Here is a 20,910-nt window from a genome sequence, read left to right on the forward strand (position 1 = left end):
ATTCGAAATTAGAATCCAGATCATATTATGAATTCTCTTATCTTTATACTCCAGTTTAATCCTTGAACACAGTATAATTTTTTTTAATTTATTTTTCTTTGATGCTTTGCACCTTGAGCCTAGCCATGACTTTAAATGTTTTGTCTCAAGGGTTACTTGACACAGAAACACCACAAGCACTTGACTGGGAAACTCTCTTTAAGTTCTGATTTTTCTTTCATTTATTCCCAGACAGTGGTGCTCAAAACCTTTTGCATACTCTGTTAAATACACTTGGTCTCGACTCTAAGTGTTCTGTCTCAAGGATTACTTGACACAATCACACCACAAGCATATGACTAGGAAAACAACTCTTTGAGCTTTTAATCATGTCTAACCTCCCTAGTCTATGCTCAGAGCCTTGGACCTTGCTTTTATAGTTTCTTTTTCTTTTGCTGTTTCTTTTGCTTCAAGGATTAATTTTTTTTTTGCTTTAGAGAAGTCATAATAATTCTCTAAATTCCTATTCCTTATACATCAACATCCTTTGATTCAAATTCAAATATGCACTGTTCATGTCATGCATTCAAAATCACAAATAATACCACCACATTTAAGTTAATAATACTACTCTTAAATATAACTCAATTTCTCATGTAATACATCACTTCTTTTTCTTTTGAATTCAAGCTTAGTGAGCAATACATGAGACAATATTTTTTTTGAAATAAAGATCATCAGGCAACCAAAGCAACAGAGAACAGAAGACAACATAATAAGAACAGAAGAGAAATAGAATGAAAGGAACTCAACCACCTCAGTTATGCTGGTAGCCATCTCATTCCTCCATGAAGAACATTCATCTCCCTTTTGTGCTAAACAGAAAAGCCATAAGCGAAGCGTCAACTCCAAACTTAAAGGTTTGTTTGTCCTCAAGTAAAAAAGAACTGAAAATAGAGAGGAAAAAGAAAAAAATTAGTATGATAAAAAAAAATAAGAGGGAAAAAGAATGAGAGAGAATTAGCATTTGGGAGGAGAGAGAATGAAAACAGGGCAGCGCGCTGAGTAATTGATGCGGCGCAACCGACGCGGACGCGCACTGCGTGCGTGTGCGCGGGTTGCGAAAAAGGAAAGGGACGTGGATCCGTCCAGTGCGCCTGCGCGTGGATTGCCAAGTGGTGAAAAGAACACGTACGCGTCAGAAATGCATACACGCGGGTCAATCTGTGCTTCTAGCACGAATCCAGCGTGAGGCCAGCACAACTTTCGGCCATGCACCCATTTACGTCGATTTTTCAAGGCGCGCGTGCGCGTCATGTGCGCTCCCGCGTGGATTGCCGAGAACCAGGGGGATGCGTACGCGTGGGTGAGTTGATGCGTGAGGCATAGTTCCTGCACAACTCCAGCACAACTTTCTGTTCAATCTCCTCAATTCGCATTCACTATGGACGCGAACGCGCACTAAGCGCGCACGCGGAAAATTTTTTTTTCGAATTGTTCAGTTTCTGTTCTAAAATAGCTGTATGATCAGATAAAACTCAATAAAAATCAAATAACTAAGAAAACTACTACTACGAAAATGACTAAGGATACGAAATCATCGGGTTGCCTCCCGACAAGCGCTTCTTTACCGTCACTAGCTTGACGGTCAGCTCCTCTAAGGAGGAGGATCATAGGGGCTCAGCTCTTCACCCCTTACTTTGAACTTCTTTCTTGTGTCTCCATAAAGTAGCTCAATATGCTCCAGAAAGAGGATTCTGTTTACTGTATAAATCCATGCTGGATTGCTAGTCAACACCATCTTCATTCCTGGAGAGAGACCTTCAGTGGGGATCTTTTTATTTCTCCATCCTCTGGGTACTTTCTTCTTTTTGGAAATATCTTCCTTGGTAGATGATGCATTCCCAACACCAAACTTAGGTTTGATGTCAGGAGAAATTTTATTGATTGTTACCAAGGGAGGTTTAAGCTGCAGATTCTGCTACGTATCATCAGGGGATTTTTGAAGGGTTGGATCAATAAGCTCAGTCTACATGCACCTCTCTTCTTCACCTGCTGAATGTACATCCTTGAAAACATGAAAGACTAGTTGCTCATCATGCACTCTAAGCACTAATTCGCCCACTTCTATATCAATCAGAGCTCTTCCAGTGGCTAGGAATGGTCTTCCTAGAATTATTGAGGCATTCTCATCCTCCCCTGTGTCAAGAATCACAAAATCTGCTGGGAGGAAGAACTTACCCACTTTGACCAAGATATTCTCCACTAATCTGTAGGTAGGCTTTATAGATTTGTCTGCCATCTGTAATGCTATCTTTGTGGGTTGTGCCTCTTGAATTTGCAGCTTCTTCATCACAGATAAGGGCATTAGATTTATGCTTGTCCCCAGATCACATAGGGCTTTCTCAAAGGTTGTGCTCCCAATGGTGCATGGAATTTGAAAGCTCCCTGGATCTAGCATCTAGTTATTCTGAATTACGGCACTACATTCCTTAGTACCATCAAGTAAGGACAACACAAAAGTCTTAAAGACTATGTGACGAGGTTCGCCAAGGTGGCCATGGAGATTCCAAACCTTAACCCAGATGTCCACCTACATGCATTAAAGAGTGACCTTCTTCCTAAAAAATTTGAAGAGACTATAGCAGTGGCTAAACCAAAAACATTAGCCATGTACCGATAAAAGGTAGCAGGACAAATGGAGATAGAAGAACTCCGGCAAGTCCAAAAATCATAAAGGCCAACTAAAAGTAGAGAAGATGATAAGCGAAATAGACACCAAAGCAACAAGGATGATCGAAGGCTGTTTAAACTAACCTCAAAATTTGACACATACATTCCATTCAATACCAAAAGGGAGGACATTATCAAGGACATCCTACACTCCAAACTAATCAAACCTCTAAGGCTGCACAAGGATCGAATAAGATCCACATATCCGCGATAATTATCTGAATTCAATCCGTATTTTGCGGATATGATTCAATTCACAGAGTCATCAGATTAGATAGGATTCGATCTGCATTCTGATAGGATTGGATAGTGGATGCTGCATTTATATCCACGAATCCACACAATTAAATAAATAAATATATAATTCAATAATATAAATAGCTAAAACTAGAAAGATGCAATCTCTCATAACCCTAAATCCCTAAACGTAAACGGCCTTCTCTTTGGCTCTCTCACCCATGAGTCCACGACCTAGACTCGCCCTCGCTGCCTTGCCAGGTTGCTGCTCCTACTCTCCTATCTAGCTCTCTCACTGACGACCCACCCAGACTCGCCCTTGCTAATCGCCCCGCTTCTTCTCTCATGTCGCCGTCGCCTTCTTCGTCGCGTACATCCTCTCCTTGATCGTAATGTTCATTGTCTCCTCCATCATCTCAATCAGACCACATCTCCTTCATCGTCTCGCATCGTTGCCGTCTTCTCTTCACTGTCGCCCTCGCCATCGCGCCTTGCGCCCTTTGCCTTCAGGTAAGTTTTTTTAATGTAAATAATTGTTTTCTATTAATAGTTTAAAAATGTAAGAAAATAATAATAAGAAATTGGAATGATTTTTTGTTAATATGTTAAAATTTTGTGAAAATAATAGTAATAAAATTCTGTAGGATTGAATAGTAATAAAACCATCTTAGATATTCACAAGTGCTTCTGTTGGCACATAATTATTTACATTGCTTCTTTCAATTTATTCTAACATGTTTCACTAATTTTTCTCACTTGCTCTTTCTTAATAGGAATGAATGGTTGCTGAAATTTAAAGGGCTTCAATTGGAGCTTGGTGTTTTAGTGTGCTGATTTAGTGTGTTTTATGAATTTTTAATTTAAGTGTGTTGTGTTTAGGTTGTTGTTTTATGAATTTTAGTGGGATGTTAAAAGTTATATTGGGTTATTTTTATATTATACTTTAACTAATAAGTATTGTGATTATATTTTGTAATATGTGTTTTTCAATTACTCAAGAATCAAAAGAACCTTGATTGATAATATTTTAGGAGTAAATTGGTTTAAAAATGTGAAAAAAATGGGTTTTGGTGACATTTTTTTTTATAGAAATAAGACTTTTAAAACATATTCTGATATGCGGATATTCTGATATACTCATCGGATCTGACCTAAAAAAAGGCGAATATGGTATCCGATTTGATCCGATCCAATGAGTATAGTGCAGATCGGATCAAATTTCCAGCCATATCGATCCGATCCATGAGCAGCCCTACAGACCTCCACACAAAGCTAGAGCATATCAAGATCAGCGATATGTCAACAAGTCGAAGTATTGCACTATCCACCAAAAGTACGGAATACCATGGATGACTGCATCATGGCAAAGGATCTCCTCAAGAAATTAGCTCGGCAAGGCTTATTGGACAAATATATTGACGGGCACGAACATAGGAGAAACACAGCACAACTCGGATAATCATCCAAAACAAATGGCAGCCATAAAGATAAGTGAAGAAAGGTACCTGAAAATCATACACAATCGAGCAACATTATTAATTGCATTTTTGGTGACTTTGCAAGTGGAGGCAGTAACAACTCCTCCAAAAAGAGGTCATACAGAGTCATGATATCAGTAACCAAATCTGAATCGACCCCAATCACCAAGCTAAATATCCCAAAAAAAATTTAGATGACCACATAGTCATATCACTCCAGGTGGAAGATCTATTGGTATGAAAGGTATTTCTACATCTAGAGAGTAGTTTTTTCTAAAAAATGAAGCTAAGTGACAAAGTCCTGCAACCATTCACAGGTGAATTGGTAGGATTCTCAAGTGAGCATATTTCAATACTTGGTTATATATGGTTACAAACAATAATAAGTGATCAATCGAATTGTAAAAATCCTAGATATACAATATTTAGTCGTGGAATGTCAGATCCCATATAACATTATTCTAGGACGCCCCTCTTTATTATACACTTATGTGTCAAGTTTCCATGCAAGATAATATAATTATGGTAGTTCACGCTAACCAGATGAAAGCTTGGCAACGCTATAACGCGAGCCTCAAGAAAAACACCCAAAAGCCACCTGAGCAACAGTACATACATGCAGTCTATAACTCGAAGAGCTTACCTTCCCTTATAGAGATCAATTCAGATCAGACATATAAGACTGACATATGTCAACAGACACCTTGACCAAAGTAATACTAAGAGAGGACAAAAACAAATTCACCTACATGGGAGATGCACTACATGAAATAGAAAAGGAACAACTCATTGGCTTGCTGCAACAGAATGTGAACTTGTTTTGTTGGACCCCAACAAACATGCTTGAGACTGACCTAAATGTCATCTACCACAAGATGGCACTGAATTCTTTCATCCAACCTCCAGCTAAGAAGAAGAAAGACCTCAACACAGACAAAAAGAAAGTTTTCCTAGAATAAACTCAAAAACTACTTGATGTCAGGTTTATAAAAGAAATCAGATTCACAAGTTGGTTAACAATGTAATCATGGTTAAAATACAATGGCAAATGGAATGTGCATGGACTTTATTGACCTTAATAAGGCCTGTGCAAAAGATGCATATCATTTACTTTGTATTGATAAATTAGTTGATAGTTCATCTGGATTTCAATCTTTAAGTTTTATGAATGCTTATTCTGGTTACAACCAAATACTTATGTATTCGGATGACTAGGATAAGACTGCTTTTATTACTATCTAAAACAACAACAACAACAACAAAGTCTTGTCCCACTAGGTGGGGTCGACTACATGAATCAAGCGACGCCATTGAGCTCTGTCATGTATCATGTCTACAGAGAGACTGTTTACATGTAGATCTCGTTTGACCACCTTATGGATAGTCTTCTTAGGTCTTCCTCTGCCTTTCACCCCTTGTCCATCTTTCATCTCATCCACCTCCTGACTGGGTGTTTTGTCGATCTTCTTCTCACATGTCCAAACCACTTGAGACGCAATTCTACCATCTTTTTCACAATGCGTGCTACTCTAACTCTCTTCCTTATATCTTCGTTCCTTATCTTATCCAATCGCGTATGACCACTCATCCATCTCAACATTTTCGTCTCTGCCACACTTAGCTTATGTTCGTGCTCCTCTTTGACCGCCCAACACTCTGTACCATAAAGATTAATCTATATAGACCTACCCAATTCAATCCGCATGTAACTAGACTTACCAATCAACAAGGTTTTGGTGGGAAGATTAGGAGATCGGCCCCAACATTTATTTCTACAATCATGGCCTTTTTCTCATCCAAGTCATTAAGTCATATCGAACTACTTCTGGTTTAGAATTCTAGTACAATGAAACAGATACTTCGACTTATCATTCAGGCAAAAAACCCAGAATTCTCCCCAAAGTTCAAGCTTAAAATAATAGTTCTTAAAATCATAGAAGAATTTCTAAGAAATGGAGAACACTTCCAACCTTGTTGAGCTTCAAAGAATGCCCATTATTGTCTTTTGGTGGAACCAACAGGTTTGGTAAAGTACAAGAAGTAAAAGAAAACTAAGAGAGAAACAAAAAGTCTAAGGACTTGACACACGGCCTGATAAATGTGCATGAAATCCTAAGAATTGAGGTGAAGTTGAATGAAAGTTACTTTGGAGGCAAATATAACATTCATCTCAAACTCGGTAAAAGGGATCTTAATTCCTATCATATCAAAGAAATACTTATAAATATATATGAAATGGGAATCCGAGTTGTCAGGTAAAGGGTAACACACTCTCTCCTCAAAGTCAGGCGCTAACAAATCATAGTTCTCCTCTTCATTTTTGTTTTTACAAAAAGTATGAGTAATTTCTCTAACATTTCTATATCCATAACGAAAATAGCATTTAACACAGTTGAGTCTATCCACATGACATTTTCTAATATATTCGAAGGCAAAATGACAACTATAGAAGGAGACATGAGAATACAACCTACAAAAGAAAAAAGAATGTCTAAACACATGAAAGAAGTCCAAAAGCTTAAAGCCACAACCTTTACCAACATGGTTAGGAGGGAAAAAGCCATCACCTTAGTGGCGCTATCTCCATGAATGGCAACAACACTACTAGCGAGAGAGAAAAGCCTATATATCAAAACAAAAACAACCTCAAACATACAAGAAACTAGAAGAACTAAAAGCATAAACCAGAAAATTTTCAAAAATCAAAACAGGTATATCTAAAAAAAATTCAAGAAAGAAAAAATTTAAAAGAAGCTATAGTCTTTTCTACCGTAAAAGCAATGTCAAGCACAAACAATTCCATGCAAAACCATCAAGAAATTTCAAGCAAAATCACAAATAAAATCAGGAAAAAAAATAGCCAAGGAGAAGATACCAACCTTAAAAGACAAAGTGGTAGTGCAATAGGAAAAACGTGGTCTGAGACTTGTAAAGCTCCAAAGGTTGAAGGATGTAAGACTACAAAAAATCAGAAGGTAGAAAAATAATAGGGTAAAAGATGTAAAAAAGAAAAGAGTAGAGGGAGAAGACTATATATACACAATTATAAGTAGGAATATAGGGTAATATCCTACTAATTTAAATTATATGCACGGTTACCTAAGTAACTAAAAAGACGCGTGAACAATTAAAATGATGCCGTCATTAAAATATGTCGAGAATTTAATTCATCCATGTGGTAAATCATGTTAAGATTTGGATCTCATATAAGGGCTCAAAGGCTGAGTTCTCCAAGAATTAATATAAATTTATGAGAGAAACAATCAGTAAAATTCATCCTATCCTATGACTTGCCTAAAACACAATTTTTCAGAGCCTAACTATCAATAGGAGAGCTGTTCATACCCTAATCCAGATAATTCAGGACCATGTACCTAGAAACTAGAAAAGATTGGGCCATTTTAAGTAAGCCCAATAAACTTACTAGTCCAATCGACTAGGGACATAATCAACATGGGTCCATTTGCCCGACTTTTGGAGCACAGGTCTCATGACTTGCAGCCGACCCAACTTGTGTGGCAAGCAAAGATTTATCACTCCACTACTTTTAAAAATATTTTAGTAACCACTTTTACATGGGGTAATTAGGAGAACAACTACCCATTACCACAAATGAGAAGATTATGCAGTAATAATCAAGTCACAACTTTTTCTATAAATACCTCATCAACCTTAGGTATTCTCGATCCTAATATTTCTTAAATCTACTAAAACTCTTGCTAAATTAAGCATTGAAATCCTTTATAAATACCCTCATCATCTTTCGGAATTGACGCAAAATCACATCTAAGTCAACTCACCTTATTTCCAACCTCTTTTCCAAGCCCAATTCACATACAATTCATTTCAGGTATGCCTCGAAACATAAACCTCTCTTGATACTTGTGTAAAAAGAAAAGAAGAGAGAATAGATCATCATTAGCCATGCTAACCAACAAGTACCAAACCATTCCAATTCAATGATAGACCACACGAGTTAACAGTATCCCATATATTGCCTTACGAAATTATTACATTACTATTTAACATGACTAATTCTATGGTACCTTTTATTTAGTGTCTAAGTGTAACTTGTTTTTTAAAATAAAAAAAAATCAATTAATCAAAATTTATTAAATATTAATTATTTACCTTTCTTGTCAATTAAACACCATTTGTAAGGTACCATAGCATTCGCCATTTAACATTCCCAACATTGGGGCAAGTTCTCAATCCTTGAAGGGTCACACTTGCGCTTTACAGTTGCTAAGAAACTGAAAATCAATCCTTGAGCTTGTAGAGACCACAACCGTCGCTGATCGGTGATATTATGTAAAAATCGGAAAAGAAGAAACAAAAAGGAATATTTGTCCGTTCTTCAGCCAGCAAAACTCAACATCCTCGTAGGATCAGCCACTTGAGCAAGATGCTATTCGGGTGGCACTATACCATTCAAGCACTAAGGGACACACACATGGCCTTAAAGACAAGCTTAAGATTCGATACCGACCTTGAATATGACATGGGTGTATTATACATATCACTCAACCTTGGTAATATCACACATATTTCTTCAGTCTTCTATGGATGTACTTGGCCAAATGATGGATGTGACAACCTCACATTCAAAGATGACAAAATTCATACACAACGTTCAATTATTTACTAAACTGAATCCCAACAAGCCAAAATAAAATTTTGGCATCAAAAGAAAAATGACGAACCATGAATAATCTATGTTATTAGTGAATCAATTTGCTAATTGCACAAAATCACCAATATTTACTTACAAATTATTCCTTAAAGCTTGGTTCGTCAAGAATTACTCCTAAAAATAATAAAGAATTGATTTTGACTGATGTTGGACGTACTCATTTGGGACCTTATCAGTTCATCAAAGGAGAGAGTGCGGCTTCACCCTTGAGCGGGACCTACACTACATCCTATGATTATGGTAAATGAACTTTCCAATGTGTACACATCACTCCTCAATTAAATATGCTATATGCTTACACGGTTAAATTCTGCTTCACAAAGGGGGACTAAAGTAGGGGAAAAGATGAAACTTGAGAACAAACAAACTTGAAGTCGGCAAAACACAATCCAATGGACTTAAAAGGTGGTTTCAACTTCCAGCAAGTAAAGTATCTGCATATATAAGTTTTCAACTCATAACCAATTAGACATAAACCAATGGCTGTGTGGCAAGGAAACATGCTTACCTCCCATGTCGCAGCAGATAGTGTTTCACCAGATTCACTCTCTTTTAGCGGCCTTGTTTCTATCCAAGGGCAATCAATGCTCCCTTCTCCTAACCATGCCAAATACTACCAGGAAAGCAAGCAAAACCCAGAATTTGAATTTAGCAGCACTAAACCAGACTTAAATTCCACAGTCGATGCAATCAAGATCATACCTGCTGATCTTCTTATTTCCAATGGTCAACTTCAACCACAAGCATTTTCAAGTCAGTCTTTGATCAGAAATCAATCTAGTTCTTTAGGCTCATTACTAGCAACTCATAGCAGTAGTAAGATGTCAAGTGGGAAAACAGGCAGCGTAATGAAACATCAGGAACAACATAGCAAAGCAAGCAGACATAAAACCAACGAAAGCACCACAAGGAGAAGATTTGGCCAAAAAATGAAGTGCTTTCTTTCACCATGCCGAGACTCGCAAGCCATTAAGCCAACTGTTGCTAAAGCACAATCCATTCCAGAAATTTGATGATACAAGGTTTATTCCCTGTGGAATTCTTTCTTCAAAGAACAGAGAATGGCATCAAGTATTTGGCCTTACATAGCTATGTAGTTTCTCAGAAGAATAAATGTGACACTATTTGATCTAACATCAGTTACTGCAGTAATGTCATCACAATAATTAACATTAAACTACTGATATTTTCTAGTTTCTACCCTTTTTTAATTTTATTTAGCTATTCAAAGCTAATAACATTTTTTTTTTCTTTTGGTAAGATAAGAAACATGATGCACAAAGTTATTAATATTCTATTTGCTTAATCAGCTAATAATTTAGTATTTTTTTGCCAAAGATTTAATAATGACCACGAGAGAACTATACAAAAATACTGAAATAAATATTCAAAGAAAATGACACTTACATGAGTATAGGCTGGATGGAACAACATACTTTCCGTCATTAAGTGAAATGAGAAACAGTACCTTAGTAAAATTCTGAATTTCTCCTTTCATTTACACAGTCCATCATCAAAGAGCAACACAATTATCCATAAAGTTAGGAAACTGAAGAATGCAACTGAAACTATGATAAACACAATACCATGATTTGACATCATCTTTTATTGTGAATTTGTGATAAATAGAGATTTCAAATTGCGGCTTTTTACATGTTTTACATAGTGAATCAACCATCAACAATAAATATCGCAAAAACCCCAGTTGAGCCATTGAGAAAACCTGCTTAGCATGCTGCATATTCTAAGGTACTTTCCATAAATGTTCAGATGCATGAAATCCTAACAGCATGAACCCTGCTAGAGACAATAGTGATATCTCCGTTTTCTTAAAATATCATCAAATACCTTGCATCATATTTTGCATATTAAAAATTACTTAGATGACCTCTTAAGATTGAATTTTATAGTTCCTTTTATTTATAGGAAGTTTCTTTAATTAATTAGGGTTTAGGAGTCTAATCTTACTGTAAATAGGAATAGTGCTTCATATTTTGTATTACACCATATACATCAAAATATATCATGTTAATGTATCTTGATATCATTCAGACTTTAAAAGTTTTTGTTCCCTTTGCTCTTCCTTTTGGTACCTAAGACTCATGATCTCAACATGGCATTCAGACAGAACCTCCATGCATGTTTTCGAAATGCAACTTCCTACAAGATAGGCTCTTTTAATTTTCCTTGGACATTCACACTCCTTGGCTCCATGTTAGCCGAGTTCTTATATGATGTCCATAGTGTATTTTTTCTGTAAAAGGACAATGCTATCTTTAAATTTTGCCACTTCTATGCCAAGGAAGTAATGAAATCTGTCAAGGTCTTTGCTTTAGAAATGGTGATATAGATTGTTAAAGACAAGTTATATCATCATTACCTGCTAGTTCAGTAATGACAATATCAACATACACAATCAGATGTGTGCATTTTCAAGGAGTATGACAGTAAAACATAGAGTAATCTAATCTAATTCACTCTGGCTCATGCCAAACGATTGAACCACAATGGAGAAGCAACCAAACCAAGCTCAAAGGGATGCTTAAGACTACAGAATGATTCGCAAAGCTGATGAAAATCCACATGGCAGCCATGGCAAGACAGAGATGAACAGATGTCATCTTGACCATAAGAGAGAAAGTAGTACAGCCCTGGAAACTGAGCGAGTTCTTGTGGCAAACAATAGTGCCAGTCAGACCAACTTTCACAGTATATATCTGCTGACAACCAACCACAGGTTTTTCCTAGTGGCAGTTCCCATGCACCTCTGTACTGAGGTGCACATATTTCATCAAGGATAGTTTGTCTCCACCTAGGGATGAGACAAGGCTTCTCCTGGAGATTTAGGAATAAACATAAAAGAGAAACAAGCAAAATGAAAGAGACAGACACTAGCAACTTAATGAGAAAAATAATTACAGATATAATACCTTTATGGAGAGAAATAAAGAAGGGTAGACTCAGGATGCAGAACCAAAGCCACCTAGGGACTAAGCGCTAGACGGGAGTCCGTAGGTTGCTCCATACTTGGTGGCAGTTTAGGCTCAAACTTAACAGGTGGTTGGGTGGCTAGCTTGGGAAGTGGCTAGGACTTAGGACAACGACGATAAAGTGAAGGGGGAGGTAGGGTCAGGTAGGGTGTTGAGCTGGGAGAAAGTGGGGTAGGGAGCAGGAGACTTAGGCACTGGCTGTGGGGGCAAATCTTCAATGATAGGTGTTGGGGGAAGGGGGTAAAAGAACCCAAAGAAAGGAAAACTGTCAAAGAATATGATCAACATAGACAAACACTAAGTAGGAGGACAGCCATAAACCCTTGTGCAACCTATCATTCCCAAGGAAGACACATCAGAGGAGCCAAACAGAAAGTTTCTCAAAACATTGGGCAAGGTTATGGACAAAACATGTGGATCCAAGGATACAATGGAGAGATCGCATGGGTGTATGTGAAAACAACACTGTGTAAGGTGACTGGCTACCTAAACTGATGAAGACATGCGATGAATGAGATTATACGCAGAAAGGATACCCCCCCCCTCCCCTTCTCCCACCACCACCACAACAACAAACATAAAACAAAACCTAGATAAAACATGGGAGCAAAGAAAGTCCAAGTTGTTTTAATTAGGTGATCATTTTTACACTGAGCAAGATTTTGTTGAGGTGTATAAGTGCAGGATGTATGATGAAGGACACTATATGAGGCCATAAAACTTTGAAATTGATAAGACAACTATTCTATTGCATTGTCACTACACAAGGTGAATATATAATTTGTAAAAAATGAAAACAACTCACACTGACTTCTCATTAGAAATGACCAAGTACAATGAGAATAATCATTAATAAAGGTAACAATACTTGAAACCCAAAGTAAAGCAGTACCACTAGAAACCCAAATATCAAAATGAACTAAAGCTGGAGATGACAATGCACAATGCAGTGAGTGGCAGCCATGTAGAGTGTAATACTTATCTATGGTACGGCGCAAACGGCAGAAATAATCACGTTTTAGTCATTCATGTCCCAAATTACAGTGCAAGAACAACCCCGACCACAACTCTGAGATGAGCAGAAGTATCAATTTGAGGATTGTGTAATAGCAAACTCGAGGATGCTTGACAGAAATCAAAGCAAAAATGACAAAACTGTAGGGGACCACAAAATTAAATGATGGGCGAAAAATACTCAACAAGCAAACCATACAGATCCAGAAGCATAAAGAATGTGCTCCACTACTCCAACTTTTTTATTGGGGTTACAGCAGGAGGTAGTAACTTGTTGAAATCATGGAAAGCACCATGAATCTTACCCAAGTAAGCAGACATAGGAATGAGTTGTTAACGACCAATGATGTTCATGAAGTTCTAAAAAACCTCATGTAAGTGTTGGGTGTCATTGGTAGAGCCTTAGCTTGTGTCCAAATGGCTTCAGAAGTGACATGCATGGAAATTTTTTTTTCAAGGGTGTTGATAGAGGTTTTGATCATATTATAGAGCTGAGAATCAACCTTAACCCACTAACGATACCTGATTTCAGCAATGTCATTAAGCATAGTGAGAGCCAAAGTTTAATGTCCCATACCAAGTTTTGTAATTGTTGTCATCTAGCTTGTCAATGGCAGAAGGGACAATGGCTAACTGATGGAGCAGTAGGATTAGCTTTGGAGTCTGTCTTGGTGATTGCAACAGACATTTGGGAGGAACACAGATAAAAATAGGGGTAAAAAAGGAAATTCAAGAAATGTGTTTGATAAAAAATGATCTTCTGGGGAAAGAGAACGAAATCCAAAATGCTAACACCAAGGTGACACTGACATAATCGATGGTGGAAAACACCAGCAAACAAACCCACACATGTTGGCAGAAGGGGAGACGCTTGGCAAACAATGAACTAAATGTGGAGATGAGGCGGTGCATGGTGTCGCGGTCTGTGGGGTAGTGCTATGCTTGACAAGAGTTGACGTTGCATTCAATTGCTGGATACAACCACAAGGAGGTGTCAAACTACAGCAGCAAAACAGTGCAGCAGAAGATGATCTGGCAATCAAACTGTCCATCCTGACTGCACGGACCAAATTCTATTTCTCTCTAGACTCTAGAAGAGGATAGAAATGTTTTATGAATTCCGGGTGACTCAGCTACACAGCAAGGTCTAATTTATATAGACTAGAAGAAGCAAACATAAAAAATTACAAAATATCACAATTAACTATCATTTCCCAACAGATTTTGTATTATCTGCAGATTCTAACAATAAGTACGAAAATGTTTTAATATATCATCTAATGAAAATGAGGCATCCTTATAAACCATGAAATTCTAACATATGAAACAAACAAGTCTACTTCAGAATGCAACAAGCAAGAAAAGCATGATATATATTTCAAACAAACATCTTAGAAAATTCAAAACATTCCAAATCAACCTTTACTATGAAACAGATAGCCTCAAGCAGAAGTTTTGAATTAGTATCAGCCAAACTGATAAGAAACTGTACAACAAAGGTGTTTGGGCCTAGCATATCAAGACTTGCCAAATTTGTTGATATATCCCTGCAAATAAAAGATACTTCTATCAAATGGAAGACATCACAAAAAAATGTCAAAGTAATTCCAAAGTTGAATCATAAACAACAACAACAACAACAAAGATGAATCATAAACAATGTCATAGAAAAGGACACTTACATTGACCATCTTTGCAATTTTTCCACGATACAAAGAAACATATTGCTTAGTAGCATCTATAGTGGTTGGAATTTGCTGAGGCTCTAAGGTGCTGAGTATCTTGTCAACTGATCTTTTAACTATCAAGATATGTGCATCCTTACTAAGACGGCCCTCGTGCCAAGATGGTTTTAACAACTCTTTCACCAAGTCAACAAGAGCTGCACGAAAGTGTCTCATTGCTTTGGAATCCTTCTGCACACTGCAGTCAGTCTGCAAATCGGCATCTGTATCATTAATTTTCTTATCCCTATCTACTCTCTTCTTGTGCGCTGATCCTTCACCATGATGTTTGGCATCATGTTCAGTCCATTCTCTCTCTGATTTTGTAACATCTTTCCCCATGCCGATTTTACCATTGGGGTAGTTCATACAAGTCCCTGATGTTATTTCCATTTCAGTTGCATGACAATCTTTTTCATGAGGAACCAAATTTTTGTTTGGTTGGTTCTCACCAAATCTATTATGAGAAGATACGGAACTTTTCTCATCATTAAAATCAGACATATGTTTCCCAACTACAGCTGAATCGCCATATTTCAGCACCTGTGATGAAGCCTGGATGGATGATCCATGAATTAAGAGGGAAGCTTTCAAAGACCCATCTCCTATATTTGGTATCTCAATGCTATCTCGAAGAGGGTCATACAGGTCTCCCAGAGATGATACATTCATTGACGTAATGAAAAATGATGGTCGAAATGGCACAGAAGGTTCCCAATCATAAGAACATATTTTTGATATATATGCGGCAGAGTGTATTGGAATCCTAGATGAACCAACCGATGGCAACTCCTCCCGCTCTGAGCCAGAGAAAGCAGATCTAGAGGCATTATATTCTTTGTCACTATTCAAAAGTTTCTGAGTAACAAAGCTCAACTTAGGTGAACGACTCAAAACTGCAGAAGTATATCCATTGTACATATGATGGTTTTGAGCTATACTCAATCCCGCTGCATGATTTGAATAGGATGAGAGATTTGTGTTGAAATATTTGCTTGTAAATCTACTCTCTGGAAACAAGATGTCCCTCAACTGGTACTTATTTTTTTCTTGACAAGGATGCCAGTCTGAGATTTCTTCTTGGTCATTCTGCATACACGTTATACTCAAAGGGATTCAGAAGATGCAAATATATACCTTACAGCGAAGCAGTAAGTGGTACTGGAGTACTAACCGTCCTGGTTCTTTTGATATTGTCCCTGGTACCTGCAAGAAAATATTTTCTATTTGAAATATGTTTAGAATGTAGAGTTAATGAACAACTTGAATATACAGGTGATATCACATACCTTCTTCTAATTCCAGTTCTCTCTTCTGCTTTGCTTTATCCAAGTCCCCCTGAGTCTCCTGGCCAGTATCCTTTGCAGAATCTTTTATATGAAGAAAGCTACAGGAATTACCTCTGATGCACCACCCTTTAGCAAAAAAGGCACATATAATTCCCTGGTGTTTGTTTCCATCCTTCATCTCAGTATTCGAAGACGGAACTATAGTCCTACCATCAAAAGCAGTTAATTAGAAAAACCTGACGGTTAAAATTCTACTAATTAAAAGGCATTGCTAACAGACCTTGATTTGATTTGTTTTACATCATCCTTTGATTCTACTTCCAATGGTACAGTTCTTTTCAAGGAATTCTGACTGCCATTGGCACTCCCAACAAAGGCATCCGTTTGAGGAAGGCCAATAGCGATGTCTTTTCCAATGTTACTAGACAACTTGGTGGCCCCAGAATCCATATCCTTAACACCACCTAAATCAGCTTTGCTATCGTTACTTGGTTCATTGCACCCTCCAACATTGTATGTTAGTTGAACAATTCCAGTATTTGCACCATCAACATCTAAAACTTGATTTTTGCCATCATCTGCTGGGGCCAAGTCTTTAACTGATTTGGGATGACAAGAATTTGAAATTTTTGGAGTTGGGAAAACTTGTTCCTTTTTCAAAGCTAGCGTGTCAGATGAAGGAGCAGAAACAACACATGCTTTGAGAATGACACAATTCTCTTCTTTGGAACACAGACTAGGAGAAGGCTTTATTACAGGGTTTTCTGCCACGGTAGAAGCTGGCCTCAAGTCCCCCCCTAGTCCCTCAGATTTCATCTGTTGGCTGGAGTCTAAAACTTGACTTTTGCCATCTTTAGCGGAAGCAAAATCATTTACTGATTTGGGATGACTTGAAATTTCGCGTGTTGCGTGAACGTCTTCCTTTTTAAAACTTAGTTCCTCAGATGAAGGACTAGATGCTTTGAGAATGGCATGATTCTCTTCATTGGATGGCATACTAGGAGAAGACATTACTATAGGGTTTTCCGCCATAGTATAAGTTGGCCTCAAGTTCCTCTCTTGTACTTCAGATTCCATTTGTTGGCATGAATCTACAAAAGAAAATAAAAACTTAATCCAAAAATTATTTCTTTCAAAACTGGAGAATCATTTCTCCAAATTCAATATTTCATCAGACAATAGACCAAATTATGTTATCAGCCTCAACACAAACTATGAAAGTCTGTACTAAGGTATAAAACAGCTATCAGATAAAAGCACCAACAATGATATTCGACAAGAAGATTTGTGCCAAAGATATGTCATCACAGAATTCTCATAGAGAATAGCAGCACCCTTCACAGAATTATGTTATGTTTAATACTTCCATATATTTATTGAATATTGCACAAGCCAATCAAAAATATTGGTTTGGATCCAACTCTATCTGCGCACGAATTCGCCTCGAAAAAATGTGCTTCAGCTCAAACCGGCAAGGTATACTTCTCAGCCCTAATTAGCATAAATTTCCTCTAGGACCCATTGTTTCCTTTTCCTCTCCATTATCAAACACAAATTTCCTTATAATGAAATCAATCCGGCCCAATAACTAGCTCAAAGGATTCGTTCAAACCAATGGAGTAACATAATAAAGATACACTTACAATTGGAATGCCAGCCACAATCAACCTTGCAGGCCACAGCATTAATGATCAAAACCACCACCACATAAAGGCCCATATAAGATACCCTCCCTGGACTGGGGAGGGCATATTCAGCTTCAGGCTGTTTGCACTGGGTTGTGTACAACAAGGTTCAGTGATCATATGCTGGGTTTTCATCACTGGAATTGAAAAATCTTTTTAGCCAGACAACTTTTTTAATTTTATTTTTGCAATACAACAGTATGAAGGAGAATGATCATGGTGAATGGAGACTGGACCTTATTCTGAAGGACCAGAATAATAAGACCTTGAGCCTAGCCTAACAAAACAACCACCAAGCCTGAGGAGCATCCACAAGAAATCTTATCCAGAACAACCCCTCCCCCAACACATAAACACACAGAGAAACCAAATAAAACAAGTAAAATCAACATCACACTTGATATAGAAACAGACATAAATCAACAGAAATATTATAGGGCATGATCATGTAAAGCAGCACCATTGCATCAAAAGTATTCAGCATAAAATTGAGAACTAATGTTGAATTGGGAAAAACCTATGCGATCGTTGTCGGCATCGGATACAGAATCTGAGGCGTAGCCTTTATCATCACCGTCGTTTTCTGGCTCCTCTTCTTCTTCCTCTACCTCCTCCTCTTCTTCTCCTTCTTCTACCTCTTCTTCTACCTCTACCTCTACCTCTTCTTCCTCCTCTTCCTCTTCCTCTTCCTGTACATCTTCTTCTTCTTCTTCCTCCTCTTCCTCTTCTTCTTCCTCCTCTACCTCCTCTTCTACTTCTTCTTCTACTTCTTCTTCTTCTTCTTCCTCTGGATCGGCGTTACCTTGATCGACGGATGGGGGAGACATTGGAACGGAAAAGATGCGTCAATTATTTGATGAAGTTGGATAAGTAATCAGAATCAGAATCAGAGCAACAATTAGAAACGACAAAAGATGTGGCATGCAAATGTCGTTACGAATTAAGATGCACACACTACTTCTTAAACGCCCTTATAGCACGGACCTACTACGTATATCAGTTTTTTTTTGGCAAAAAAATCTAAATAAATTGGCTCAAGTCCAACAAAAATAATCCTCAAATTAAAATGTGTGTAAATACGCACTTTTAAGACTATCAAATAGCCCAAATCATTATTGTCAAACTCGCAAGTCGTTAACTTATACGAATTTAGGTAGTGAAATCGAGTTAACTTTGACATAAACTCGTTTTTGGGTAGATTCGAATAAACTCGGTCAAACTCGTAAATTTATTCACGAGTCAGCAAATTTGCTTTGGTTAGCTTTTTCGCCAAAACGGCACCGTTTTAGGCCAAAAAAAAAGGAAGAAAGGCAGCAATGTAATCCTAAACGGCTAAATCCCTCACTTTGCTCACATTCACTCTCTTCTCTAAACCCTCTTCGCCTTCACATTTCGTTGTCCATCCCTCACTGCCGTCCATTGTTCGCCATTCTCGAAAACACCATTCTCTCACTCTCACTCTCTCATTCGGCTCGACACTGTCTCACTCCCTAATCTGCATCGAAGAATATGGACTCGTGGAGCCTCTGTCGTCCGCCATGCTGTCGTCGCTCGTCGTGTCCTTTGCTGGACATCACGCTTCAGCCGTTCGTTCTGTCAGGTGGCAGCCCGTCGCTTGTCTGCACAGCACAGCACAGCAACGTCAGTGTCAGCTGAGCCTACTCCATTCAGCCATTCAGATTCAGCCTTCAGGTATGTTTAAAAAAAATTAGTTTCTAAATTGATGCATTTGGTAGTTGTTACTTGTTAGTGTGAGTTTAATCTGTTTTGAATTGCTGCATTTTGTAATTTGTAGTTGTTACTTCTTATTTGTTAGTGTTAGTCAGCTGTTATTGAATCTGAATGTCTGAAATTCTGACATATAAATTTGTTGTTATTGAATCTGAATTTCTTCTATAGCTTTCTTTCCTGTATTCAAGAGCAGATCTTGTTACTTATTTGTATTTCTTTGTTCTTCTATTTGATGCCAAATAATTAAGCTTTACCTTCTCTAGCCATGGGAAAAAATTGTCAGGTGCTAGTATTTACTGCTTTAATTTTCTAGGAGTGTATTATGCATTGTGGTATCTTGTAGTTTTTAGTCTTGGTGTTTAGGTGTTATTTTCATTCTGTCCTTTTCTATTGCTCAGCACAATGATATGCAATTAAAGTTTTTATTTTCTTTATATTGTGCACTCTGTCAACTTTAACTTATAAGTTCGTAACTACAGCTCACTTGTAAAGTAGTTTTTATATCTTAAATCTGAATGTGTAGTTGTTACTTCTTACTTGTTAGTATTAGTTAGTTGTTATTAAATCTGAATGTCTGAATGTCTGAAATATGAATTTATTAACTTTGTTAACAAGGATAAGTGAATAATTTTGCTTAATTATTTAGTTTGTACTTTATTAATTTGTTGATTTAGGGACAAAAATATAAAATGTCTGAGAATGTTGGTTCAGGGACATGTGAATCATGATGATTCTGTTGGCCGTGTCGAACCTGAACTTGAAAGAAATGATGTTTATGATGAAGATGGTGAAGATGATGATATTGATGCCATGAAAGATGAAGATATTGGAGGATTTCAGTTTGACTTTTAGTCTATTAGAATATTTAATTGTTGCTTTGTTGTTTTCTTTTTTTTTTGTTGTCTTATATGAAGCTTTGATTGTGTGACTGTATGTTTTATGTTGAACTAGATGCATACTTGTGAAGAATTTGAATGTGTGTTCTAGAGTACTTGTTATAATTGTAGTATTATGTTAATTTATTATGTATTTTGATGTTGAATTGTTAAGTTTGAATGCATATATTGAGTAAATATATATTATACCCGATATATATATTTTTTACAAAAAATTAATAACAGGTAAACTCGTACGAGTCTAGGTCAGCTCCACGAGTTTACCTAGACTTGCGATTTTGACAAACTTGGCGCGGACGTCATTATAAAAATAGTTCTTCTCCCTGGACCAAAGCTCAAAATTCAAACAACGATCAAATTCTCTCAAAATCATTGTAAAAAGTCAAAGAAGTTTCAAAGCTGAAATCGAAATCTTCACCAATAAACACTGAAAAAAAAAGACGAAAGATTATTGAAGGTAA

General features: G+C 37.3%; 2 protein-coding genes and 1 long non-coding RNA gene across 3 annotated transcripts; 1 reads left to right on the forward strand and 2 right to left on the reverse strand.

Annotated features, from left to right (window-relative positions):
* Positions 1-6,709: 6,709 nt before the first annotated feature.
* LOC127745732 (uncharacterized) lies at positions 6,710-7,409 on the reverse strand. Its single transcript, XR_008007152.1, has 3 exons — positions 7,307-7,409; positions 6,995-7,049; positions 6,710-6,897 (listed from the first exon to the last, which is right to left on the reverse strand). It is a non-coding gene; the product is annotated as an uncharacterized LOC127745732 (long non-coding RNA).
* A 2,190-nt stretch (positions 7,410-9,599) lies between these two features.
* Positions 9,600-10,133, forward strand: LOC107468217 (uncharacterized). The gene has a single exon (XM_052252085.1). The coding sequence runs from the start codon at positions 9,600-9,602 to the stop codon at positions 10,131-10,133; it is 534 nt and encodes a 177-aa protein (XP_052108045.1).
* A 4,328-nt stretch (positions 10,134-14,461) lies between these two features.
* Positions 14,462-18,789, reverse strand: LOC107468208 (protein FRIGIDA-ESSENTIAL 1). The gene is made up of 6 exons (XM_052259308.1): positions 18,340-18,789; positions 16,418-17,228; positions 16,138-16,343; positions 16,023-16,054; positions 14,807-15,937; positions 14,462-14,671 (listed from the first exon to the last, which is right to left on the reverse strand). Exons 1-6 carry the CDS (start codon positions 18,647-18,649, stop codon positions 14,642-14,644), a joined length of 2,520 nt encoding a protein of 839 aa, XP_052115268.1. The 5' UTR covers positions 18,650-18,789; the 3' UTR covers positions 14,462-14,641.
* Between the last annotated feature and the right edge of the window lie 2,121 nt (positions 18,790-20,910).

This window comes from Arachis duranensis, chromosome 1 (assembly GCF_000817695.3).
Source record: "Arachis duranensis cultivar V14167 chromosome 1, aradu.V14167.gnm2.J7QH, whole genome shotgun sequence".
Classification (NCBI taxonomy): domain Eukaryota; kingdom Viridiplantae; phylum Streptophyta; class Magnoliopsida; order Fabales; family Fabaceae; genus Arachis; species Arachis duranensis.

Bases quoted from the DNA above. Each gene is read 5' to 3' on its own strand.
- LOC107468208 (XM_052259308.1), bottom strand. From the start codon at position 18,649: ATGTCTCCCCCATCCGTCGATCAAGGTAACGCCGATCCAGAGGAAGAA. The intron at 16,055-16,137 runs GTATGTGATATC...ATTTTCTTGCAG, and splicing joins AGAACTGGAATTAGAAGAAG to GTACCAGGGACAATATCAAA. The intron at 14,672-14,806 runs GTAAGTGTCCTT...TTTTATTTGCAG, and splicing joins AAATTGCAAAGATGGTCAAT to GGATATATCAACAAATTTGG.
- LOC107468217 (XM_052252085.1), top strand. From the start codon at position 9,600: ATGGCTGTGTGGCAAGGAAACATGCTTACCTCCCATGTCGCAGCAGAT.